The sequence below is a fragment of the Protomyctophum bolini genome (assembly GCF_963924005.1).
Source record: "Protomyctophum bolini genome assembly, chromosome: 18".
Lineage (NCBI taxonomy): Eukaryota > Metazoa > Chordata > Actinopteri > Myctophiformes > Myctophidae > Protomyctophum > Protomyctophum bolini.
In genome coordinates this window covers 13,823,698-13,846,585 of record NC_137879.1, presented here as the reverse complement: position 1 = coordinate 13,846,585, position 22,888 = coordinate 13,823,698, and the positions used below count along the sequence as shown (strand labels likewise).

Sequence of the window (22,888 nt, the reverse complement as noted above, 5' to 3'; positions counted from 1 at the left end):
TAAATAAATAATTTGTTAAATACCCGATCTAAGCTCACAAGCGAGCTTGTAGATCGGCTATCTTCGACGCGCGCCACCATCTTGAAAAGATCTCTAAATATGAGTCTTAATGCATACCGCATACCTGCTTCACTACGTCATATCTTCCATTTCTCATTTCTCCTGTGCAGACCAGAATGCCCATGGACACCACGTACTTTCAAAGGCATAGAATGTAATAATACAAAAACAACATCAATTGATAACACTGGTGATAGTCCTGCCAAACAAGTCTAATTAAGCCATCTATGAAATGTATGAAAACATGGAAGACCTCTGGTGTAGTCTATGTGGTTCTAATGCCTCACACCCATATTCTTCTGCCTAGACATATGTCATGTCCTAGAATGAGGAAGGAGATCAGCGTAACGTGATTCCTTGTTTGACCCCGCAAAAACCTGCATTTGTATCTTTTCTCAGAGAATAGGATTATTGGCAGAAATGCAGAAAGCTTAGAATATCTGGCGGCCCCATTTTCTTTTTTCACAAGAGCAGTGGTTGTTGTACCTGCACCACAATACTTCATTATATGTTGCGCTATGATGAAGAGGGAAAAGAGTAATGTATCAATATGTACATTCCCTAATGCAATTCACAATTATAATAGCAGTAATCCCATTACAAATAAAGTCCATGATCCCATGCATTTATTCACTCACTCACTCACTCACTACAAAAAGCCTATGGAGCACTTTCTTCTTGGCTGCCGGCTACTGAACATTACATAGCCCTGACTATGTAATTGGACCGATGACGAAGCATTTTTTAACATGCATAGATTTGTATTTGGCTTAGTTTTTAACAGATCACATTTAACATTTGGGTTTTTAACATTTTAACTGCTGAATGTCATGTGGCTTTCCATTGTAATTGGTACTGTAATTGCTGATTCAGTTGCTGAGTCAGTGGCCAAATACATATAATTTTGAGCGTCCTCGACACAAAAGTGTTTATGAACTACTGATTTAGCGCTCTATTTTTTTGTGATGGTACCTACCCTAGGGGGCACTGGGAGAACATGCAAACTCCACACAGAAAGGCCCTTTTGCCAACCCCACCCAGGGTATGGACACTGACGACACAGAGGAGAGAACACGCTCCCAGCGCCCACAGCGTCCCCAGCAGGAATCGACCGCAGGACCTTCTAGCTGTGAGGCGACAGCGCTACGGACTGCACCACCGTGCCCCAGAACTACTGATTTAGAAGGACTAAGGCCTCAGGTCTTAGTCCATTAAAATAATAGAGTAGAATAGAAATACTGTATTGATCCCCGAAGGGGAATTAAGAACCATGGCCACTCTCATCAGCAAATCACATCCAAACTGCAGCAAGCTGCCCACCTGATCAACACTGTAGAAGCAAAAAGAGCAATTTGCCAAACTCTGCGTGCGCCGTAGGGATTTGAAGTAAATGCAACGTCGTTAGATTTTGTACAGCTCTCATTTTTCTAAGACAACCTCTCGTCTCAGTTGCCAGGACAATAGATTGTCGCACTCCATTATCCTCTGAAAAACATGTACCGGAGCAGCGGGTACGGATCCATCAGTCTGAGGAACAGGTTCTATCCAAGCCCATCAAGATACAAATGTATTCTAAACTCTATAGACAAAAGGTATCCAAGTTGTACTGCTTGTCAAGGTGTAAATTGCAGACTTGGAAAGAAAAGAATCCAAGGCATTTAGATTTTGTCTTTATGGTTTTACCTGTATCACCAAAGAGCACCCATCTAAGAGCCACTAACAGATCTCTGCAGCGCTTCCATTCCTCTATTTCTAAAGTATTCTAAACTCTAACAGTTTTCTGAAAGCGTGTGCTGTTCTCAAACTTTTTCATGTCAAGGTCTCCCAAAAGTATATGAATTTGGCAGAGTATTTGTATTTGATGTTTATTTGCATCTGCACTGTAGAGGAAGCTGGAAATACAGTAGAGGAATTACCCTGCATGCCATGTTTACTGCCAGTCTGATTTCTGCCACTATACTCTACTATCCAGTGTATCCTCCATTTGACATTAAAAACACTTGGATCAACCTCTCACTTGTCAATCCTGGACTTTTCCTCTTGATCTCAAGCTAACTGCATCAGCTAAGGAGCTGTCCAGCACTGTGGTGCTGAATTATGGATGCCTGGCTGCAGGCACTGCAAGCCATTTCATTTTTTACATGTTTACACTTCTGGTGCGACTGAATCCTTCAGAATAATGGCGCTAGAGTGCCGCTTTTCCTTCTCTCCAAAAAGCAGGAAACAAAATTGCCCATTTCTACATTTCTAGCCTAGCGTAGGTCGGATTTCTCTTTAGAAGCGTTAATATTGTAACCATGATGCAGCATAAAGTCAGAAATTAGCCCAGAACATCCACGTTTGTCCATCCTGTGTCTAGGTGAGACATGACCTTTGACCCGATCCTGTGTCTGGTTTGACAATGTATCCCCTCAGCAAGCAGGTAGGCTCTATTAGCTCAAAGGTAAATAATCAAATGTCAACACTTGCTCAGACACTCGTGGGTTCAAATCCGGGGTAGAAGTGGAAAGTTGCATAGTGCAGCTTTACTTGTAATACATCATACTTCTTCCACCTCTGATGATAATACACCCTCACACCACTCTGCATTATTCTGGCTGACACAAATTCAAAGCCAGGAGCTAAATGAAGCTTGCAAGGCAAAGCAACTCGAATAACATTTACTTTACCAATGCTGTCCGGCAGCTGAATATCCACCGTCTAACTTGTAAACAAGTTAATTCTCCATTTCACCCCGAGAGTTCCAAGTCACGTGCTAACCTCCCCGTAACCCCACAGTGGTTTCAGGCCCAGCTGTAGCAGACTCTCTATCTCTTTTGGGTGTTCGACTTAAACTTGGTCCAAAGGGTTGTTAAAAAAAGTGGCTGTTACTTAAAAGAAAGAAGAAAACAACCCTAGGCCTGTGCCCTGTGCCATTTATTTTGAAAAGTCCAACTTATAATATACAGTAAAGTATAGACCAGTGGTTCTCAACCTGTAGGTTGGGACCCCCAGGTGGGTCCTCACATAGTGGCCCCATCTTGGGCATGCCTTACCCATAATCCCTAAAGGTATTTGACATATTTTACGTTATATTGAAAAACCATTTTGTAGATCGGCTATTTGAACTATTTTAAAATGTGTTTTTTTTTCCAAAAATAGAAAAACATGGCAAATAAGTTTAAGGATAAGGGGGTGATAAGGGGAGGGGTGGTGCAAGATATAGCTCATATTATTTATAAAAAACACAATGGTGGCGGGGTCCCCAGATGATCCCCATGTGATAGTGCACTGACAATTTAAAACTTTAAAACTTTTTAACTCAACATGGAAATTGTTATGTTTATGTGGTGTCATAATTTAATTTAAGATATGGCACACTGACTACCACTTTAGTGCAACATCATATGAGCCAAGTAAAATGTGTTTTAGTCTTAGCATTAAATGGATACTTTGTAGCTTTTGTACCCGTTTGGTATTCATGATATTTTGGTATTTCTTCTTCTTTTCTTTTGGTGGGGACTGCCTCTATGTTTCAATCAGGCCTCCTGACACCTGCTGGGGTGTCCACAGCCCTCCCAGTTTGAAAACCTCTGACCACGAATGTCAAAACTCACTACAGCAGTCCCTGCATGTGTTGCTGTGCAGCACCTGAGCAGTGTTAAGATGAATGCAGCAGCCGCCGAGCAGCACAAACACCACCAAATGAAACAACTCATTGAAACCCAGCGCATGAAACATCTGATCCCCCGATCTGTGCTACTGGCGGGAATGAGCACTCCCCACAGCAGCACTGCAGCCGTGAACAGCAGTTATTTTTGTAACTAGGTACCTTTTCTCGAGTACTGTACTTAAGTAAGCAAGCAGTAAACGCATACATCACACGCAAAGAGACAATGTGCTTAAGTAATCTCAGAATACAGTAGGTAAACCGAGAACCTAGCATCATTCTCTAAACAGTATAATCTATCCATATCCGTCCCGTCTGCGCTGTAATGCACGTAACTCGAGAACCGTTAGCAGCCCCCCCCCCCGCCCGACTTCAAATTCGACACACACGTTCCACACCCCCCCTCCCTCCACACAACACACACACCAGGCAGTGCAGTGCCCGGTGTCGAGACGGTCGGACCAACAGTTGTCCAGAACCCCGCCCAGTGCTCATGTTCCATATATGGGGCTGGCCTGTTCTGACATCACAACACTCAGACTTGGACATGCCTGACAAAGAACGCCATATATAGGAATAAAGGGACACGGAGAGATGGGTGGAACGGGTACTCTGACACGGCTACAAAGAGTATTGCATAGCCAGGGTGGGGCATGGATCTTCCACCGTTACCGACTCGGTGCTCTAGAGCCGGGCACCAGTCTAGTATCAATAAATAAATGATCTGTGATCTGTTGAGATTATACAAACTATATAGGCTGCCAGGTCAACAACCAAAGTAAGTAAAACAATCGACCACTTCCACTGCCACAGACAAAACAGAAATCAGCTCGTTGACAACCAGCTCATGAAACATCTCCATCCCAAATGATACTGCCGGAAATGAATGTTCCTCCCAGCAGTAACACCAGCAGCCATTAGGGAAAAACAAGTGTCAGATCTGTCATTATCACTTTGAGAGAGCTGAGAGTGAAACAGCACTGAATGACTATACGTTTTATATATAGAGAGCAGGTCAGAACGTCAAGATAAAAAAGGCTTTGGGGACTGATAATGGAGGCTGAGAGCTGAGAAACCTTGCAGACTGCAGCACAAAAATGGAAATCGCTGACGGAACCAAGCACATTCTGCACCTACCTACGTGTGGTCACTTAAGCCAGAGATTGTCAACCTTTTCAAATTCAAGGACCCTCCCGGTTTGATATGCATCAGGCCACATCGGACCCCCATTTTATTCCTTCTTCTTAAATTTGTGGGACTCCAATGCATCACCAATACACTATAACACATTACCAGTGGGGTCTATCAGGTAGGACTGAGCAGCCACCCGGTCATCAGATTATTGGCTTTAGGAATGCGAGAAAGAAATAATGCCCATAATTCAAGACTTCTTGGGGTGGGTATATTTGATAGAAAATGAGTCTTGGTGAACTTCTCCTTTAATTGAACTCTGAGAGTGTACACACGAGACCAAATGGACCATTTAGTTTCCATGTGTTCTGTTACAGACCCACAAAAAGGTCCATGTAGACCCCTGATGGGCCCCGGACCCATTATCTTCAGTAACGTTTACAAGGTAGAGAGGCAATTTACAATTCAAGCATTTATCCAGATAAACTTGAGTAAACAAGGTAAATATTATAATCAAATAAGAGTGAAGAGAGAACAGTGCAGTGCCTCAAGAAAATATAGCATGCCAGGTAAACCATGTACCTACTTCTGTCTAAAAACAACACCTAAATGACAATCTGCACATTTCAAACTATAGAATACCAGCTTAACAATTAACCTGGGATGCCTAAATAACATTTTATACACACATACTGTACGTCATATAAATGATATGATCGCCGACTACAAAATGTATGTTTTGGGTGAATTAAATAACATTCGTGGGGCACGTTTCATAGTGATTTTACACTTCTTGTTTCTGAGTGAAACGCCTTTCAAAATAAGACGGTTCTCCATAGAGATGAATGCCACTAGATGGTGGTCTCGGTGGCGAATGAGTTAACTATCTTGGTTGATGGGGTCTGATTTAGGAATCATGACATTTTGTCATCCGCTATTTCTCTATATCAGTGTGCAAGTGCATTCACAATCAGGAGGTAATTCACAACATCTGAAGAGGTGAGTGCTAGGGGGTGAGGTGGAGTCTGAAGAGGTGAGTGCTAGGGGGGGGACGTCACTGAGAACAGAACACACAGAACCCCTAGATGTTTTTACTCTCCCAACTAACTCGTGCCAACTCTCCAACGTCTGTTGGTTGCTAAAGACAGTGTGTTGAATTCATAATCATATAATTGAGACCAGGCTGTCATCATTGGGAGCAGACGAGGAGTTTAGACAAAGAATGTGTCCCCCTCTAGTGGCAGTGCATGAACAAACACTGTCAATAATAGAAACACCTCCAGTCCATACCTCCATGACAAAACATCCAAATTGCCTGATATTCAGGTATTAAAATAGCCACGCTAGATGTACACAAACAGATCAGGACAGAGAAAGCTACACAGCTGTGATTATTTCCATCCCCCATTACTGAGCAGGGGGTTTGGTTGGCAGTAAAATTAGCTTGAAGGGTGTCTATTCCATGAAACGCTTTTGAAAAAATTATAATTACACGTCGCGATTATTGTGGCAAAAATAATTGTGATTAATGATATTATCGTGCTAAACTTAAAATGCCACTTTAGTTAACCACTTGAACTGCATCCATATTCTGTGGTGGGGGGGGTTTGCTAAAAAAAGTTCTGACTTGGGATGAATGGATGGACTTGGAGCGTGTGTAGGCGTCGTGAGGAGATGTGTAAGTTGTAACATCATCTTACCAGAAATGATGGGAGCCAAGTGCAAGATGTCTGACAGCCGACTGTTGACCGCTTCATACGGTGACTCCTCCAACAGATCATTGCCTGGATACGAACAGTGAGCATCAATCAATAACGTGTGTGTGTGTGTGTGTGTGTGTGTGTGTGTGGAGGGGGGGGGGGTGGGTGGGGGTGTGTGTGTGTGCGTGTGTGTGTGTGTGTGTGGGGGGGGGGGGGGTGTGTGAGAGAAGCAGAGCGAGAGAGAGTCAGATAGACAGAGGAGGGTGGGGGAAAGAGTCAGAGAGAGAGCGCAGAGACACTGAGTGAGTGAGTGAGTGAGTGAGTGAGTGAGTGAGTGAGTGAGTGAGTGAGTGAGTGAGTGAGTGAGTGAGTATCTATTGCAATGCATGCTTTTTCTTTTATTAAGATACCGGTATCTGCTATTCATAAGCTTACATTTAAAAAATGTATGTCCACATCCAGATGTTTTAGCCCCTTTAATGGGAAATAAGTAGGCCTATCTAATTCCTGATGTTGTTTGAAGTATGGCTTTTAGGCAAACCAAGGATCAGAATAAATTATGGACTTCTTGAATCTTTATTATTAACAAAGTGTAATACCTTGCAAACTGTGGAATATGCTCCAGAAGATCCGCAGACAGTTCTTCTCCTTCTTCATGCCTCGCCGGCACCGGCAGTGGTAGAGCGGGCTCTGCTTCATGGAGTCTATGGCGCTCCGGCACTCGCCCTGCGCCTCCGGCGCGGTGACCGCGGTCAGGTTGTTAATGCTCTCCCCGCCGGCCACGCACTGCCTCATGGTACGGTACTTGGTGCTGCAGCTGGACTCCCGCAGGCACTGCTCACTGGCCTTCACGCAGTCCAGGCGGACGGGGAGGCGAGCCGTGGTGCGAGCATCCCCCGCACCCTTTAACGTGGACACTGAATCTAAAAGGGGATTCATTCAAGTTGACAAAAGATTATAGGCTGAATTTGTAGAGGTTTTAACTTTAGGTTAATCATGGCAGCATTAGCCTTGATCTAAGACTATATAGCCTACCATACATTTTGGTAATTTGCAAATACGACAGTAAAAGTCAGACTCGGTCGATAAAATACATGATCGTCTTGAATCCAAGGAACTTTATTGTTAACTCACACAGGATAGTAAATAAAAAATATACTAAAAGCATATGTTGAAGCCAAAATGTACCGATTAGTGTCGGTAAAAAACCTTAACTGAAAGTTCTATTGCATTCAGTCCATTTCATTCAGAACGTTTGCCGTGTGCATGCCGTACATTCCATTAATCATGGAACAGGAGCAGTGTTAGGCCTAATTCAATGTAATTATGAGTCAAACTTGTCAGATTACTCACCCAGCGTGCACAGCACAATGAAAACAGTCGCTAAAACCATCGCGCTTTGAGCCCACGGGCGTTTGTAATGTTGCAAAGTGACGGGCTTTCAAAACAATCCAACATCCAGGCACTTTATGTCCAAATTAATCCGTGCTGTTGCTTCGCGCTGAGAATTCTCCGTGTGCAAGTTACGATGCATGTTCTGTACACAGTAGATCCACACGCATAGAATCGTTGATCCAGCCCAGTAGCCCACTGGAGTCAAAACTCGGAGCAGAGGAGAAGAACGCGCGTGGAATCTACAACACGCAGCCTGTACCCTGACCATCAAGGACAGATCGTCCCACTCCAGCAGCTCTCGTACCGGGAGCAGTTGCGTTGAGGGTCCCTGTGTTGTCCTTGTTGTTCTGTCCCATCCACTCACTGCTCTGGACGGTTACCAACAGTGCAAAAATCACAAGTTGTCCCAAGGTTGAGGACGGACGCACCACGGGGTCGTGACTTGTGAGTCAGTGGGGGAAATCACAAATTGGCTGTGCGTAATTTACATTCCCAATTTTACATGTCTTCCATTAAAACAAACGAAGGTGTCAAACGCGCTATAGCTCCGAATGACAATTGTTTGTTTGTTTCGCCGGTAACGTGTTATTTGTTTGGTGGTGGATGCTGCTCCGCTTCCGCTCTCTCCAAAAGCGTCAAAGTGAATGGCGAGCTTTGAGTTTGAGAGACGGTGCGTCACAGCCGTGTCTGTGGCGTCGGGCGCTCAAGGGCGTGCGCGTGATGAAGTTGCGCAGCGTGCAGACACAAAACGCATGGAATGATGGACTTCAGTAGCCGACTCGACCTAACAATAGCCTAGGCTGGCTAATACTATAATATCGATGCTTGTGGAGGATGAAAAACACCAACCCTTAATTGGTATATAGCCTATCCAGCTGTCCACTGCACGGTCTGCACCACGTGTGCCATAATTATTATATAAATTGTTCTCAAACATGTCGATAGTCCGGCAGCCAACAGGCTTCTTTTGTTTAAAGTAGGAAATTTGGTGTGACAAATAAGTGCTTCTACCTGATTTAATTCTCCATGGTTCATGTGTATAGGAATACATAGTGCATTAGAGGTCACAGCCCCTTTAAATCTCCCCTTTCGCCCTAAATGCTGCGACACCTCCACCTCTTCCTTCTGTACTTCCGTCTTGGAACGAGGTGGGTGTCTTTGTTGACTTCTCTGTATAACATAATAAGAATTGTACTTGCAAATTGATTTATACAGTGTTTGTTTCACTCGGTTTAGAGAGGAGTCTTTGCACTACTTTGCACTACACTACTAAGAACTAACGTGGAGACGTCTCTGTTGTTATTCTTTGTCAGGTATGTTACGTTTTATTATTTGTTGTGTTACTGTCGCTCTGGCTTCTGTACTTCCGTCTTGGAACGAGAGAGGAGTCTTTGCACTACTACTAGAACTAACGTGGAGACGTGTCTGTTGTTATTCTTTGTCAGAATAAAGCGTGGTTTCCAAAGAGAGTTCTGGGTCCGTCTGCCTAAATATTGTAGGCCTACTATAAGCTATACATTCATGAATCCACTTGCTGAACGGCTGCCAGCATTGAGCATTTCTTTTTATAGGGGAAATACTGTATTTGACCATACCATAAACAATCTCTATAAGGCAAGATTTTCACAATTTCATTATGCTTTATTATGAAAACCCCATGTCAACTATGGGGTTTTCATAATTCTGAATACATTCCAAGAATTAGTTTTGCAAACACTCCTAAAAACGGCCATGACTGCACTGTTAACCAATCCATACTCTACTCCGTCTACTGGTTAAAAAGCTGAAAGCAATTGAACACTGCCCCCCCACCCCACCCCACCCCCCTGCCCACAGTGAGCTGTGGCGTTCCATATATGGCCTTTACTGTTCCTATACAGGCCTATTATTATTACATATTATGTAAACGACATGACATCAGCTTGTGACTGCATGCAACTTGTTCCTGTTGTTGCTGGTCTCAGACAGGAACAAACTGCAGGTTGAAAAGGCCCTCAGCCCTGAAATTGGTAGAATCGGCACTGGCTCGCTGATAACAAACTATTATTACACCTGGGAAAACGGAATCCATTCTCTTTGGATGAAATAGTAATCTCAGCAAGGCAGATGGCTTCTTTGTTAGAGTGAGTGCAATATTATCACACGAAAAGATGAAATTACCTACCTATAGGTTCCATGCAGGCAAATCTTTCCGGTGATAAAAATGGCCACCAACGTAATCAAAAACACCTTGAAGACCCTAACAGGAGCCCTTGGACAAGGTTTCTTCGGCTATACCTCTTGTATACAACAGCACCTCAAATGCCCTAAAAACAAGGCTCCAGACTTCCCAAAACAAAATGGTGAGGCTACTTGGCTACTACTTGGCCTCACTCCCTGAACCCACCTCACCCCTGCCCATTTTGACAGGCTGGAATGGCTTAGGGTCGACGACAGAGTACAGCATCTTGTAATGGGTCTGGTCCACAAGATTCGGCACAACACCAAGTTACCCATGTACCTGTCTAAATACTTCCTTAATGTCAACAAAGTCCACACCCACAACACCAGGGGGAGTTCAACAAACCATGTGCAACCCAGATTCAGCACAAACAAGGGACTAAATTAATTTTGCGGGGAAGGTGCCAGCTGGACCCCCATATACAAGATTTGTGTTTCCAAAACACCAAACCCAAAAGCCTAACCCTATTCCGATACTTAACCCCAGTAAAACTATGCCTAGCGCTAAACTTATTTCTAACCTTATTCTTTGTAAATCAAAACTTAATGCAAGAACCGCCGCACCGAGCGGTCAGTGGAAAAAAACAAGGGTGAGATGGTTTATGGGCGACGGTGCCCGTTACTGTTTGTTCACATTAAGCTGATTGCTGACGCTGTGAATATGAGTTTTCTGCATCGGGACCCCATGCATGGAACCTCTTCAAGAACCCCAGACCCCATGTTGAGAACCACTGCCATATATAAAGTAGCACCCACTCACTATAAGTGTTTTACTACTGTAACACTTTTATCACTGAACTATCACAAATGTGCCGTAGTGGGAAATGCACAATTGCACACGTGTTATCCAGCATCATTTACAGTTAGGCCTGTGTGGTAAAACATGTCTTCTGCATGTGTTTCTGTACAGAGGAATACAAGAACGCTCTCCCCAAATTTGCCACCACTTCACAACACTCGGCATGCACACCGACCGCTCAGTGGTGCTTAGAAATAAGTTTAAGGTTTAGGCATAGTTTTGCTGAGGTAAAGTTTAGGAATATAGGGTTATAGGCATATTTTTACTGAGGTTAAAAGGTCAGGTATAAGGTTATAGACTTAGGCATATAGTTTACTGAGGTTACATTTAGGAATACCAGGTAGAGACGGTTCAGAGACGGTTTGCTGTAATGGCGCCCACACGAGCTGTGTTTTGCCGCGAGCGTTCTAGTATTTGAGCTTTCTTGGTGGTGCCTCTCGTGGCTCAAGTCTGCCTCAGACGGCGCGCCTCCGTCATTGTCACCTTTTGTGCCTAGCCTACATCCTAACTTAATATTAGGAAGTGGTGGAAAAAGTACTCAAATGTTTTACTTAAGTAGCCTAAAAGTATAAATACTGCGAGTACATTTGAGTGTTCCACTTACTGCACCGAGCGGACCTTTGAAGTATTGTTTATATAACGGAGCTACTACCTTTAAACATTTGGAATCCGTGGCTTTTTGTATATAGTGATAGTTTAAATAGGTTTTGGAAAAATGAGAGATTGCTGCTATTTTGTTTCTTAAAGCTTTTTCCCAAGCTACCCTTGCAAACATGTTTAACATTGAAATGTGACATACAGTATAGCTCTGTTTATACACGATAATGAACTCCTACTGTACATACTTTCCCCATTTCTTCTTAAATTGTTTTATTATGTTTTGATACTTGCTTGGCAATATTAAATGTGTTCTAATGCCAATAAAGCTCCTTTGAACTTAATCAAACATATAATTAATAAATTAACCCAACAACTTTTGCAGGTATATGCTCTTATTATGAAGGAAGGCAGTCACACTTGTAGGCCACAGTGCTTGCAAGGTTGCAAGCATGATTTATTTGGAGAAAAGGCTCACTCAACTCACTATTTCAACACCACTACTAGACCATTAACTCAGAAACTTTTCAGTCAAAAACATTAAGGCCATTAGAGCCAAGGTCGTTCAATGAATAGAACCATTAAGGCTCTCTCAATAGCATCTTCTAGGAAAAGCTATACTTAAAAGCTAGACTTTCTCTCTATACCCCTGAGAGCACAGACTGTGTGACTAGCATCAACATGGCGCACTGCAACAGGCTAAGTGCTATATTGCTCACACAGCCGAAATTCTTTTTTGTACTGAATCTGACAGTGGACTACTGAATCGTTTACTTTTTACCGTAGGTTTTTACTCTCAAGTCTCAAACGGCGCTATTTCTTTTCAACAGTGAGGAGCATGGACAGAGTGGCGCTGGCTGATGACGTGCCGCAGAACGCAGCAAATCAGGCTGGAACCCAGGCTACCCATCACCACCCACCAGGCAAACCACTGTCCACTAAATCTGCAGGTGATTTTGTCGACAAAACATTTATTTTGGCAGGCCTTGATGGCATTGAAATGGCTGACTTTACACTTGGTTGCATGCTGAAAGTAGCCGATCTACACGCTCACAATGCACCGACAAGTGCGATTCGTTAATGAACAGAAAATTACTTGTCTTTCACTTCCACTGGATCTCTTCTCCACATTTTGTTGTTATAATATACAGTATATACAGTATATGTCGTCTTAGTTTTAGTCTTCATAGCTTAGTTTTTATTTAGTTTTCCTAAGTGAAAAGAGGTAGTCAATGAACATTTTTTGTCATCCGACAAAATCAACACTACCGCTTGTCTTATTGCATGTGTGTGGATATTGATGTTTTCTATTGCCATGCTTTATATGGGCACGTGCTAATGTCTGAGCCATATTAAAGTACAGCAAAAGGTATACTGTTAAGAAGCACTTGTCATTCTATACTCTGCCAAAGTCTGCATCCTTTTGAGGAAATTGAAAGCCTTTTCATAGGTGTGGGAATAGACGGCATGTGCCAGTGACAGTCTGTGCAAGCTAGCATTGCCTGTTTGTTATACTGCATGTGTTTTCATATTTGACTGTATACCCAGCAGACCTTGAAGTGTTTCTCGTGTCCTTTGATGGGTCAGAGAGCTGTTAATGCACACGTCATCCAGATTCTGTGCACACACCGGGGCTTTCTCAGACTAGCAAATCTACGCGGCGGGTATAGTTGAAGTTTGCGATATGCATGTATATCTGATTTATCGAGTAATGTCTGTGTGAATTATGTTAATGGTTGCAAGCTTGTCTGTGTTAAGCCGTTAAAACCCAGGAATGCAACGGTGTCATCTTAGATTTTAGTGTTGGCTATTCAATAGCAGTGTTCCAAAAATACTTTTGGATTTTTAAAAACAAATCTTCTCTTCTTGTGGGGTGTTGTCGTAAAACATTTTCAGGTGGCGGGGTATATCAATTTGGGAGGGGTCCAAATGTTTGAGAACTACTGATTTAGAAGATTAAATTTGTAGAATCGGTTACTTAAAATGCCAGAAAAAAAGGTAAGGTGGATACTGCATAGTGCTGAAATGAAGGTTCCTTTCAACATGGTGGACATGACGTTTGGAGCCTCTCGGCTCTGCATCAGACGTATGTTCGGGTGACACAGTGGTAATCTAGTTGCCCACCACCCCAGTCTGGGGTATCTACAGTATCCTCACCCCAGTCTGGGGTATCTACAGTATCCTCACCCCAGTCTGGGGTATCTACAGTATCCTCACGCCAGTCTGGGGTATCTATACAAAACAGTGGTAATGTAGCTGCCTGCCACCCCATTCTGGGGTATCTATACAAAGTTACAAACACAATTGGCCCGTGTTCAGGAGAGAGAAGCCGGGAGGGTGATACTTCTTACTGCATGTAAATATCCTACAGACTGGGGGCGACACCTGTCAGGAGGGAGTATTAGACGGGAGGAGTATAGAACGAAGGCTCTGTCCTCCTGCTGGGGGCTCCTCACTGGCAGCTTAGTCAATGGAATACAATAAAACAGCAGTGACAACACAGAAATGTGTGTGGCGGACTGGCGGAGGAAAAAGGGGGTAAAAGCCCAAATAATAATAATAATAATGGTCCTTACTCCTTGGAATGAAAAAGGTTTAAGACTCTGCAGATAAGAACAAACCACTGGCCATGAATTTAGCCTGAAGTGTATTGTTCACAAAGGCCTGCACGGTGTCAGTCAAGTGTCTGTAATGCATCTGCCCATGTAACTCTAACTGAGCAGCATGCATTCTCCTCCTCTGTGATTTGAGCAAAGAATAGCTTGATATGCAGTAGAGGCCCTACATTTAGCAGGAGGCCGTTCCGTCCGTGCTCGGCCGACGGTAGCGCTTTCATGGAATGTTTTAAAAGCTGATGCTCCCCACCAGTGGTGGACGAAATAATTAGTTTTTACTGAAGAAAAAAGTATATACTGCATGCGCACGCATGCACGCACTTTAAGTTCAGTGGCTTTGCTGTTGTTTGTGGTGTATGGTTCTTTGTTGAATGTGTTTGGTGAATGTACTTTGATTTTTAGAGAAAACCAAGCACTGCTGTTTTGGATGTATTGGAGCCTTTGAAGGCTCTTGTTATGGATCCTGATGAGAAGTATAGCACCTTTCATGTCATAAAATGCAACGCAAAGTGCTTTACAGGGCGGAAGAAGATAAAAAGTAAAAACACAAACGTAAAGTAACAATTAAGCAAGAAAATGTCATGCCGACGTGAGTGTACTACTATGAGGGCTTTAGTGTTTCCAGTGAGCCAAAATGCACTATCAGCACCCCAAATCTGTTTGACTAGAATGGAACAGAGCCTTAATTAGTATCATCTGTAACACCTATGAAGGAAGTAGGGAAGGGGCCCAAGTTCTAGTGTGGCATCGATCTCTTCAGGTGGCTATTTATGACTCTGGAACATATACTGTACCTCACCCAGGCTGTCTAATAGGCCGGATGTGGAGTGGACCTGGATGAAAGACATCATTGTTGTGAGCAAGTGGGGTGGTCCTTGAGGATTATTTTAAATAATCTAGTGGTCCAGACTTTAAAAAGGTTGAGAATCACTGATCCGACCCATTAAACCGGAATGTTTGGGAGGAAGCTGGAGAATGGCGTATACCCAACAGCTCCCTTTCAATGCACAGGTGGTCTTCACAACACGCTGTGTTTTCAGAATATTCCTTGGCTCAAGTTGGCTGGGTATGTTTTATTTCCTCTTGTATGAAAGATTCCAATTCCCCTTGAAGCACAAGTTCAGTTTCTTTCTTTCTTTTTTCTTCTCTGATTGCTTTCTCCTCTCTGTGTTGTCTCGGCTGTTTAAAGTTGTGCCCTCAATTTGTCAAGACTGCTTTTCACCAAGTCAGAAGAGAATGTATTTCCCTGCAGAGTACAAGACAGACGTCGAGTACAATACAAACATCTAGTAGAAGGCACAATTGTACATACTTTGTTGAGGCTTGTTGCGTTCAGCAACAATGGATGCACATTCCAAATAATTTATGTTTTTGATTTATTATATTTTTGCTTTAGTCCAGAGTCCAGCTGCAGGGAGTGGCAGGGAGACGTCTCTGACCGTGGGCCCCACCATCCGGAGATGTTCTGGGATGAAAGGGGCGGAAGGAAGGATGGCTCCCAGCTGATGACCCTGACAGCTGGTACTCGCAACGCTCAGACCATCCATCCACCGAGGATTACCAAAGAGGAGGAACTTGCAACACCTGTAAGTAGCTCTAGCAGATTCTGCTTGTAGCAAAGCATCTTCAATGTTTACTTCAACTAACAAGTGTCACTCGCCTGTCACACTGAATTGGTGTGTTTACGGCTTGAAGTGAACTGCCAGAACTTTCATTAATGTGAGTTATCCATAAGCAGTTAACTGGATAGAGATTGTGTGTAATTTTGGACAACATTGCTTGAGGTATGAAAGTGCACAATATTCATACTTCTGAGTTTCTAAGGTCTATAGACATAAGGAAGTGTCTGTGTACTGCTCTCATGCATTTGTGTTCTCAGTGAAGCTAATGGGCAGGCAGGTGATGGGCAGGCATCTTCACATCACATTGTGAACGTATGCATTCAGAATGAAGGTCAAGTTTACCTTAAGTAATTAAAGCTGGTCATGTTTGCAGCTGAAATAAATAACTCATCAGTATCCTAGTAATATTAAACTGAGGGCCACATTAAGTGAAGGTGGGGGCCGTATGTGACCCCCGGGCCGCCAGTTGCCCATGAATGACTTGGACCCTCTAGACTTTGTAAAACAGAGTTGCACTATACTTTTTCCATCTCCACCGACGACTCTCTTCACCAAAAATAGCAGATCTAGAGGCTCACAACACGTCACATTAGATCTGCCATTTTTGGTGAACGTTCCCCCCCAGAATAGGGCTGCTGTGGTTCAAGTGGTATAAAGTCAAGTATAAAGTTATTTACAGATACAATACACTGACTGACTTCTAGGCTGGTATTAATATACACTCACATACACTTTGTTATTTATGTAAAACAATTTAAAATCTATGTATGGATTAAGTATGTCCACATCGCAACTTTATTTGACCAGTAAATCTCTTCTATACAAGAAGGACTGCATGTACTGTAGTAACTCTTGGCTTGCTGGAGCTTGCAGAGAACCACGTTGTCTCACAGTATAGGTCCAAATGTGGTTTCATCAGACAACACATGAGAATCATATAATAACAGGAACAATCCAAACCCAGCAGGATCTGAAACGCATCCGTTTGACTGATGCCGTTATGACCTCTTACGTCGCTCAATTTACGTCATAGGGGCTCTAAACAAAAAGATGAATATTTGTGAGTATTTTCCCTTAAGGGCACAGTAACACCACACTTATATTCTATACCTATGAGGGAGGATTCTGCCAATGCATTTCAATTGATTCTTTTCATTATATATATTCTTTTGCAGAAATCCTCAAATGGCAGCAAACCGTTCCATTCCCATTGAAATGCATTGGCACAATCCGTCCTCATAGGTCGAATAAAAGTGCGGTGTGACCGTGCCCTATGACTGATTTCTGTGAGTCTGCACCTGTCCTTGATTCTGTCATCTCTTGTCAGTAAGCATGGCCAGCTCGGGACAAATAATGACCGTTATTATTATTAAGTACAGTATTTTATGAGGGGCAGCTGCCCCCTTGAGGGGTGCTGCCCCCATGAGGCCGATATAAATGCAGCGGATGCCCCTCACATTTTTAAGGCTTTATATTTTTTATATATACTCAATGCCACCAACATAGATTGATTGACCGGTGCCAGGCATCAGCTGGGCGGGACCAAACGGTTTGAATGACAGGAGAGCTGTGACGACTGATGGTCCGTTGCAGGGTAGCTGCAAGCTGCAGACACGCTGTGAGCTTGTACATCTGGCCAACGCTAAACTCTAAAATGACATGGATGCTTTCCTGGTTTTGATGGGTTAGAGCCCATGTTTCAGTCTTATCAGTGTGAATATAAAGATGATTATTTTGAGTTGAGTAGTTTACATACCAGCTAAGACACAATGCTTGCATTTCCTACTTCAGTTCTACACAACTGGGTTTTATCCAATGGTTGAAAGTAACAAAGTACATTTACTCATAAAGTTCCCACAGGTTTTACTTTTCTTGAGTACGTCCATGTTTCAATACTTTATACTTCTCAGAGGGAGATATTGTTGTATGATCATCATTATGATCAGAAAGCATAGGCCTACCTTAACTATATTTTATTTATTTAGACTTCAAAAATAGCCGCTCTACAAGCTTGCGTAAAATAAATCTTATTTCACCACTTAATAATACACTAACGGCAAACTAATAGGAATACTACAAAATCAGACCCGTCTGAACTGAGTGGTGCTGTTGGGGTGTCAGACTATTGGCTGTCGGACTATTGGCTGTCGGACTATTGGCTGTTGGACTATTGGTTGTCGGACTATTGGCTGTTGGTCTATTGGCTGTCGTACTATTGGCTGTCGGACTATGTAGTCTGTACTGTACTGCCTCTCATCATGCACCTGTACATGTACAACAGACACACATTGCTGTTCCTTGGAGTGGCTGCACCACTCGAAAATAATAATACAAAATATAAAGAAGAAGAATATTAAGAAGAAGGATTAAAAATGCTGGATGCAATAGCAATACAAGTTAGATGTGGGTCTTGGTTTTAGCAGCAGCGACAAAAATGTGCAGGCACAATTAGCAGATACAATATACCATGAAGTGCAGTGCAACATAAATATCTGGCATGTAACCAGCAAATGGAGGCTACCGCTGGACATACAGGTTGATGTGAATGAATAGCCTGTTATGTTAAAACAATTTAGCTAATGGACAGTCTTTGTGTTTGGCCAAAGTGGATCAATTAGGACCGTGATTGCTCAGTCAATGGTTAGTGTCCAGTGGATTATATTGTCTCTGTCTGATGGAAACCTCATATCTCCACGTTTCTTTTTAGGAGAACAGGCAAATAGACAAATTAACACATACATATAAATAGTCAAATATAATCAAAATAACAAAAGTAACAACAAAACGGTAATATACAAATATATGTATTATATGCATACTGCACAAAAATAACAGGGAAAATTACCTATTGATTTATTTATTGAATACTTTAATAGACAGAACTGTTAACAGCACGAGGTACAGTCAGACATTAGGGCGAAAGGGATAACACAAAGTCCTGGACATGTGTTTCCATTGAGGTTCTATATGTGTTCAAAGCATCAACAAAAATACACAACAAATATAAACACTATACTGTATGACCTATAACATCATCCAACATACGGTATGTATGAAGATATAATAATAATGTATCGCCATGTTTCAACTCAAATTAATCCCCCTACTTCATCATACTGTACGTGTACAAAAGTGTTGCACTCTTGTGAAAATAGTGAACATAGAAGATGTACAAGCTCACAGCGCGGAGCTTGTGGATTCGCTATTCTCACTGTTTTAAAACATTTTAACCTATTTCAACTGGGAAAGAATCTGCCATTTTTAACCACTTTAACTATTATTGTATTCTTTGGCTATTCAAAATAGTGGCACTCTATGAGCTTGTGGATCCGTTTTTTGTTTTGTTGAAAAATGGAAAAATATGAAAATCTTTGAATATAATTTTAATTTCTAAAGCAAACATATTTGACTCAATCTTTGCTTCTGGGGGTCCCAGGAAGAAAAATAATTTGATATGGGAATACGCGGCCAACCAACTACCTATCATTTGTGGGGTCCTTGACATGAAAATGTTTGAGCACCACTGATTTTTCAGAAAACGGTTAGAGCAAGGAAGACATTTGTAGAATTGACCTCATGTCTTAATGGGTTGAAATGATTGTGTTGAAATGGTGGTTTTGGACATACAAGGTTTCCACCTGACAGAGACGATGTACTGTATATCTGCAGCATCCTGAAAGCCATGGGGTTCAATGTAAATCACTCAGCAGAGCAGACTGTGCTAATGACAATGATTGATCTCTGTTGTTGTGGAGCGCAGCATCATGCTACATGGATGTAATACAAAACAATCATAATAATTAAAATGTATAGGGATACATTTTATTTAAATTTTCGATTATTGATTAGCCTAATCAAATAATCAGGAAGCATGTTTTTATAATTTCTTTATACATACAAAAATGTATCGTGTTGAAAGTGTTATTTTAGACTTTGTTGCACACAGCACAACAGTGTCGTGAATAATTGTGAGTGCGGTGACAAGCTAAACAGGCAAATCGGCTTCTATTCTTTGAACACCATATAATATTCACAAAATAGGGTTTAACACAAATTGATTATTTTATTAAATTCTCAGTTGATCATTTTTGATAATAAATTAAATTGATTAGTTCAATAGTCAAATGCCTGGGATTAAAGTCCAAACGGGGTGCATACTTAGACTAGTCATTGGTTAGACATGGGTTAAGGTTAGGTTTAGGTGTGCTGCCCCGTGGGAGGTTAGGGTTAGGGTGAGGGTTTGAGATGGGTTGTAAATCAAATCAGACTTTATTTGTATAGCACCTTTACAACAGCCAAAGCTGACCAAAGTGCTGAACAGAGTAAAAACAAGACAGTAGAAAAGAGACAAAATATAAAACCGAGCATAAATAGCACAGAGCAGGAAATCAATACAGGTAAATCAGGTGCAGTTAAAGGCGAGGGAGAACAGATGAGTTTTGAGGAGGGATTTAAAAGCCCCAATTGACTCGGCAGATCTAATATGGAGGGGCAGCTCATGTTCCAGAGTTTGGGGCCCGCAGCCGCAAAAGCACGATCACCCCTGCTCCTCTTACTAGTCGTGAGCTTGACCAGCAGCAGCTTGTCCGCAGACCTTAATGCTCTAGATGGGGCACAATTGGGTAGTAGGGAGAGAGTTGTAGGTTGTAGTTGTAGGACTAATGACTGGTCTAACCAATGACTAGTCTAACTCTGTTCTCTGATCAATGATTTAAAAAATAATAGATAGATAGATAGTGGTTCTCAAAGTAGCAGGCCAATTTTGACCACCTTTGAACAGCAACAATGTGTTTTTCTTGCATTTTCTTTAAGGTAGTAAAAGTAAGTAAGTCAATACCCATGCGTGAATGTCAGAGTCCAGTGTCTTCATTAAATATTCATGCATGAGCCAACATAAGCCTACCAGTCCATTGTGATGATGAGAAGTGATATGGATCGGTCTATGGAATACAGTATACCTCATTAGCATTCCAAAAAAGGCCCAGTTGATTTATGATGCAGTCAGCGTCACATTCAATGGAACTGTCATTCATATCCGTTCAAAAACCAAATAAAACCCTTCCCATTCCGCCCAGGAAATGCAATATGCAATATTTTCATGACCATATTCTAGGATATCATACATTAAAGATGGCATAGTGTACCGCATATCGTCGCTGTCTGGCAGAAACCTTGTATCTCCATATTAAAATTTTCATTTGATGTTTTCTCTCAAGCTCAAGACAATTATTAGTGATCTATAAGCTCTTTTATAACATTCTGAAAGTGAAAGCCCTTAACCGCTTGACACCTCTTCCTCTGGGGGGAAAAGACAACGGGACACAAGTGACTTAAATGACAAGCGGAGAAAAATAAATAAATAATAATACATGTATTTCTAAAACCACACAGATAATATAAATGGCATGATATATTCACAACAGGAAAACATTAATAAAAATGACAATGAAGATGAAAGAAACAACCGATACTCAACCGTGAGTGTGTCTGCGTGCATGCGCGTGTGTGCGTGCACAATTATAGGTTTAACTGGAATAAGTCTTATGGATGATGACCGGGCAAGGAGAATCTCTCTAGACCTCTAGACAGGTAGTAAGCTGGACAATGTTATTATTTATTAGCTTGTAAATCTTTAAAAAAAAATAGGATAATAATAATGTTGAACCAATGAAGGATATTACCAAGAGCTTGTAGTTAATAAACAAGAATAACTCCATTTGATCCATTGGAACACTGATTATGTTATTTTATGTTGTTTCCTTTAAAGTCACTTGTTTTGTTCATTCAAAGTTCCCACCTGACAGCGAAGACATACTGTACATGGATGTGGCATGATTTCTGAATTTAGTGTCTTAATAATTGCAGCTACAAGGAGGTGATCTAGTACCAATTACTTAAGCCCCCCCCCCCCCAGAGGAGAGTAGAACAAAAATAATCCATTACATGGCTGATGGCTGTTACTTGAACTTATAGAGAGCGGCTAAAACAAATGTAAAATCTATAGAGAAATTAGCTACAGGAAGAGAGCTTAGAATTAATTCACACCAGTGCTGCTTTTATTGCCACAAAAACTGCTTCTCTCAGCACAGCCTAATGTTTAAATTAAATTAAATTTATACCCCGCCGCATGGCTGTGTCGAGCACCGGGAAATAGCCGATCTACGAGCTATCGTGGGCTCGTAGATCGGCTATTCCCGGCACTTGCCGCCAACGGCGTGCGGCAAAGTAATTTGGCTCTATGCGACAAATTTACGATGATATCAATTTGGTCTGATGTGTCCCTGAAGAAGGCTTCCAAGCGCTTGCACCGCAAGAGTAGCAATTTGCATGGGTGGATTTATTAGGGGCTGATCGATATATGGTTGTACAATAAATGTATAGTTGGAACATCGTCTGTCCTGATGACTCTGTGCCTCCCCGGCATCCTGTAATCCAATCTACTCTGGAAGGAGGCCACACTTTAAAAAAAAATTTATCCCACAATTTTTTCACCCAGTGTCAATTATCTAATCATGTAATCCATGGGCGCTACACTCCCTCTGCCAACCTGGGGAGAGCAATGGACTGACCTCATACTTCCTTCCATGACGCTTCTTTTCACCTGACAAGAGATCAGGATTACTGCATGTTTTTTGTGAGGGTATACCTAAACTAGGGGACATGGGGAGCACATCCAAACTCCATACAGAAAGGCCCTTTCGCCACCCCACCTATAGTATGGGGATTTTACCACTGTTTCGGCGCTGTAGTGCCGAAATGATTTCGGCTCGTCAGAATGACGTCACATTGTAGGCTCTACAGCGCCGAACTGACTTTTATTCGGCTCTACAATAGGAGTATGAATCGGCCCTATCTCTCTCTCTCTCTGATGCACCAGTTTCATTCATTCATTTAAAGCCGGCGGCTCCATGTAACTCTTTTTTTGTGTCATTTTGACCGTATGGTAGAGTATGTTGATACAATACAATTGGGATTGGGGGGCGGTTGCATTTTGTCTCCCTGCTCTTTTATTGGAACATGTGAGATTGTGTCAAAGGTCATGTCTCACCTAGACACAGGATCTCGGATTTTATTTTGACCTGGTGGTCATTGTATTTATG

General features: G+C 42.2%; 1 protein-coding gene across 1 annotated transcript in view; it reads right to left on the bottom strand.

The window, feature by feature from the left end:
• Positions 1 to 22,888, bottom strand: part of LOC308333530 (GDNF family receptor alpha-1-like) — a gene marked incomplete at both ends in the record, with an annotated part of 104,206 nt that overhangs the window by 42,320 nt on the left and 38,998 nt on the right. The window contains 3 exons of the mRNA XM_080789990.1: positions 6,541 to 6,624; positions 7,140 to 7,463; positions 8,195 to 8,303. Coding sequence (XP_080646116.1) covers positions 6,541 to 6,624; positions 7,140 to 7,463; positions 8,195 to 8,303 — 517 coding nt within the window. The remainder of the gene's footprint in view (positions 1 to 6,540; positions 6,625 to 7,139; positions 7,464 to 8,194; positions 8,304 to 22,888) is intronic.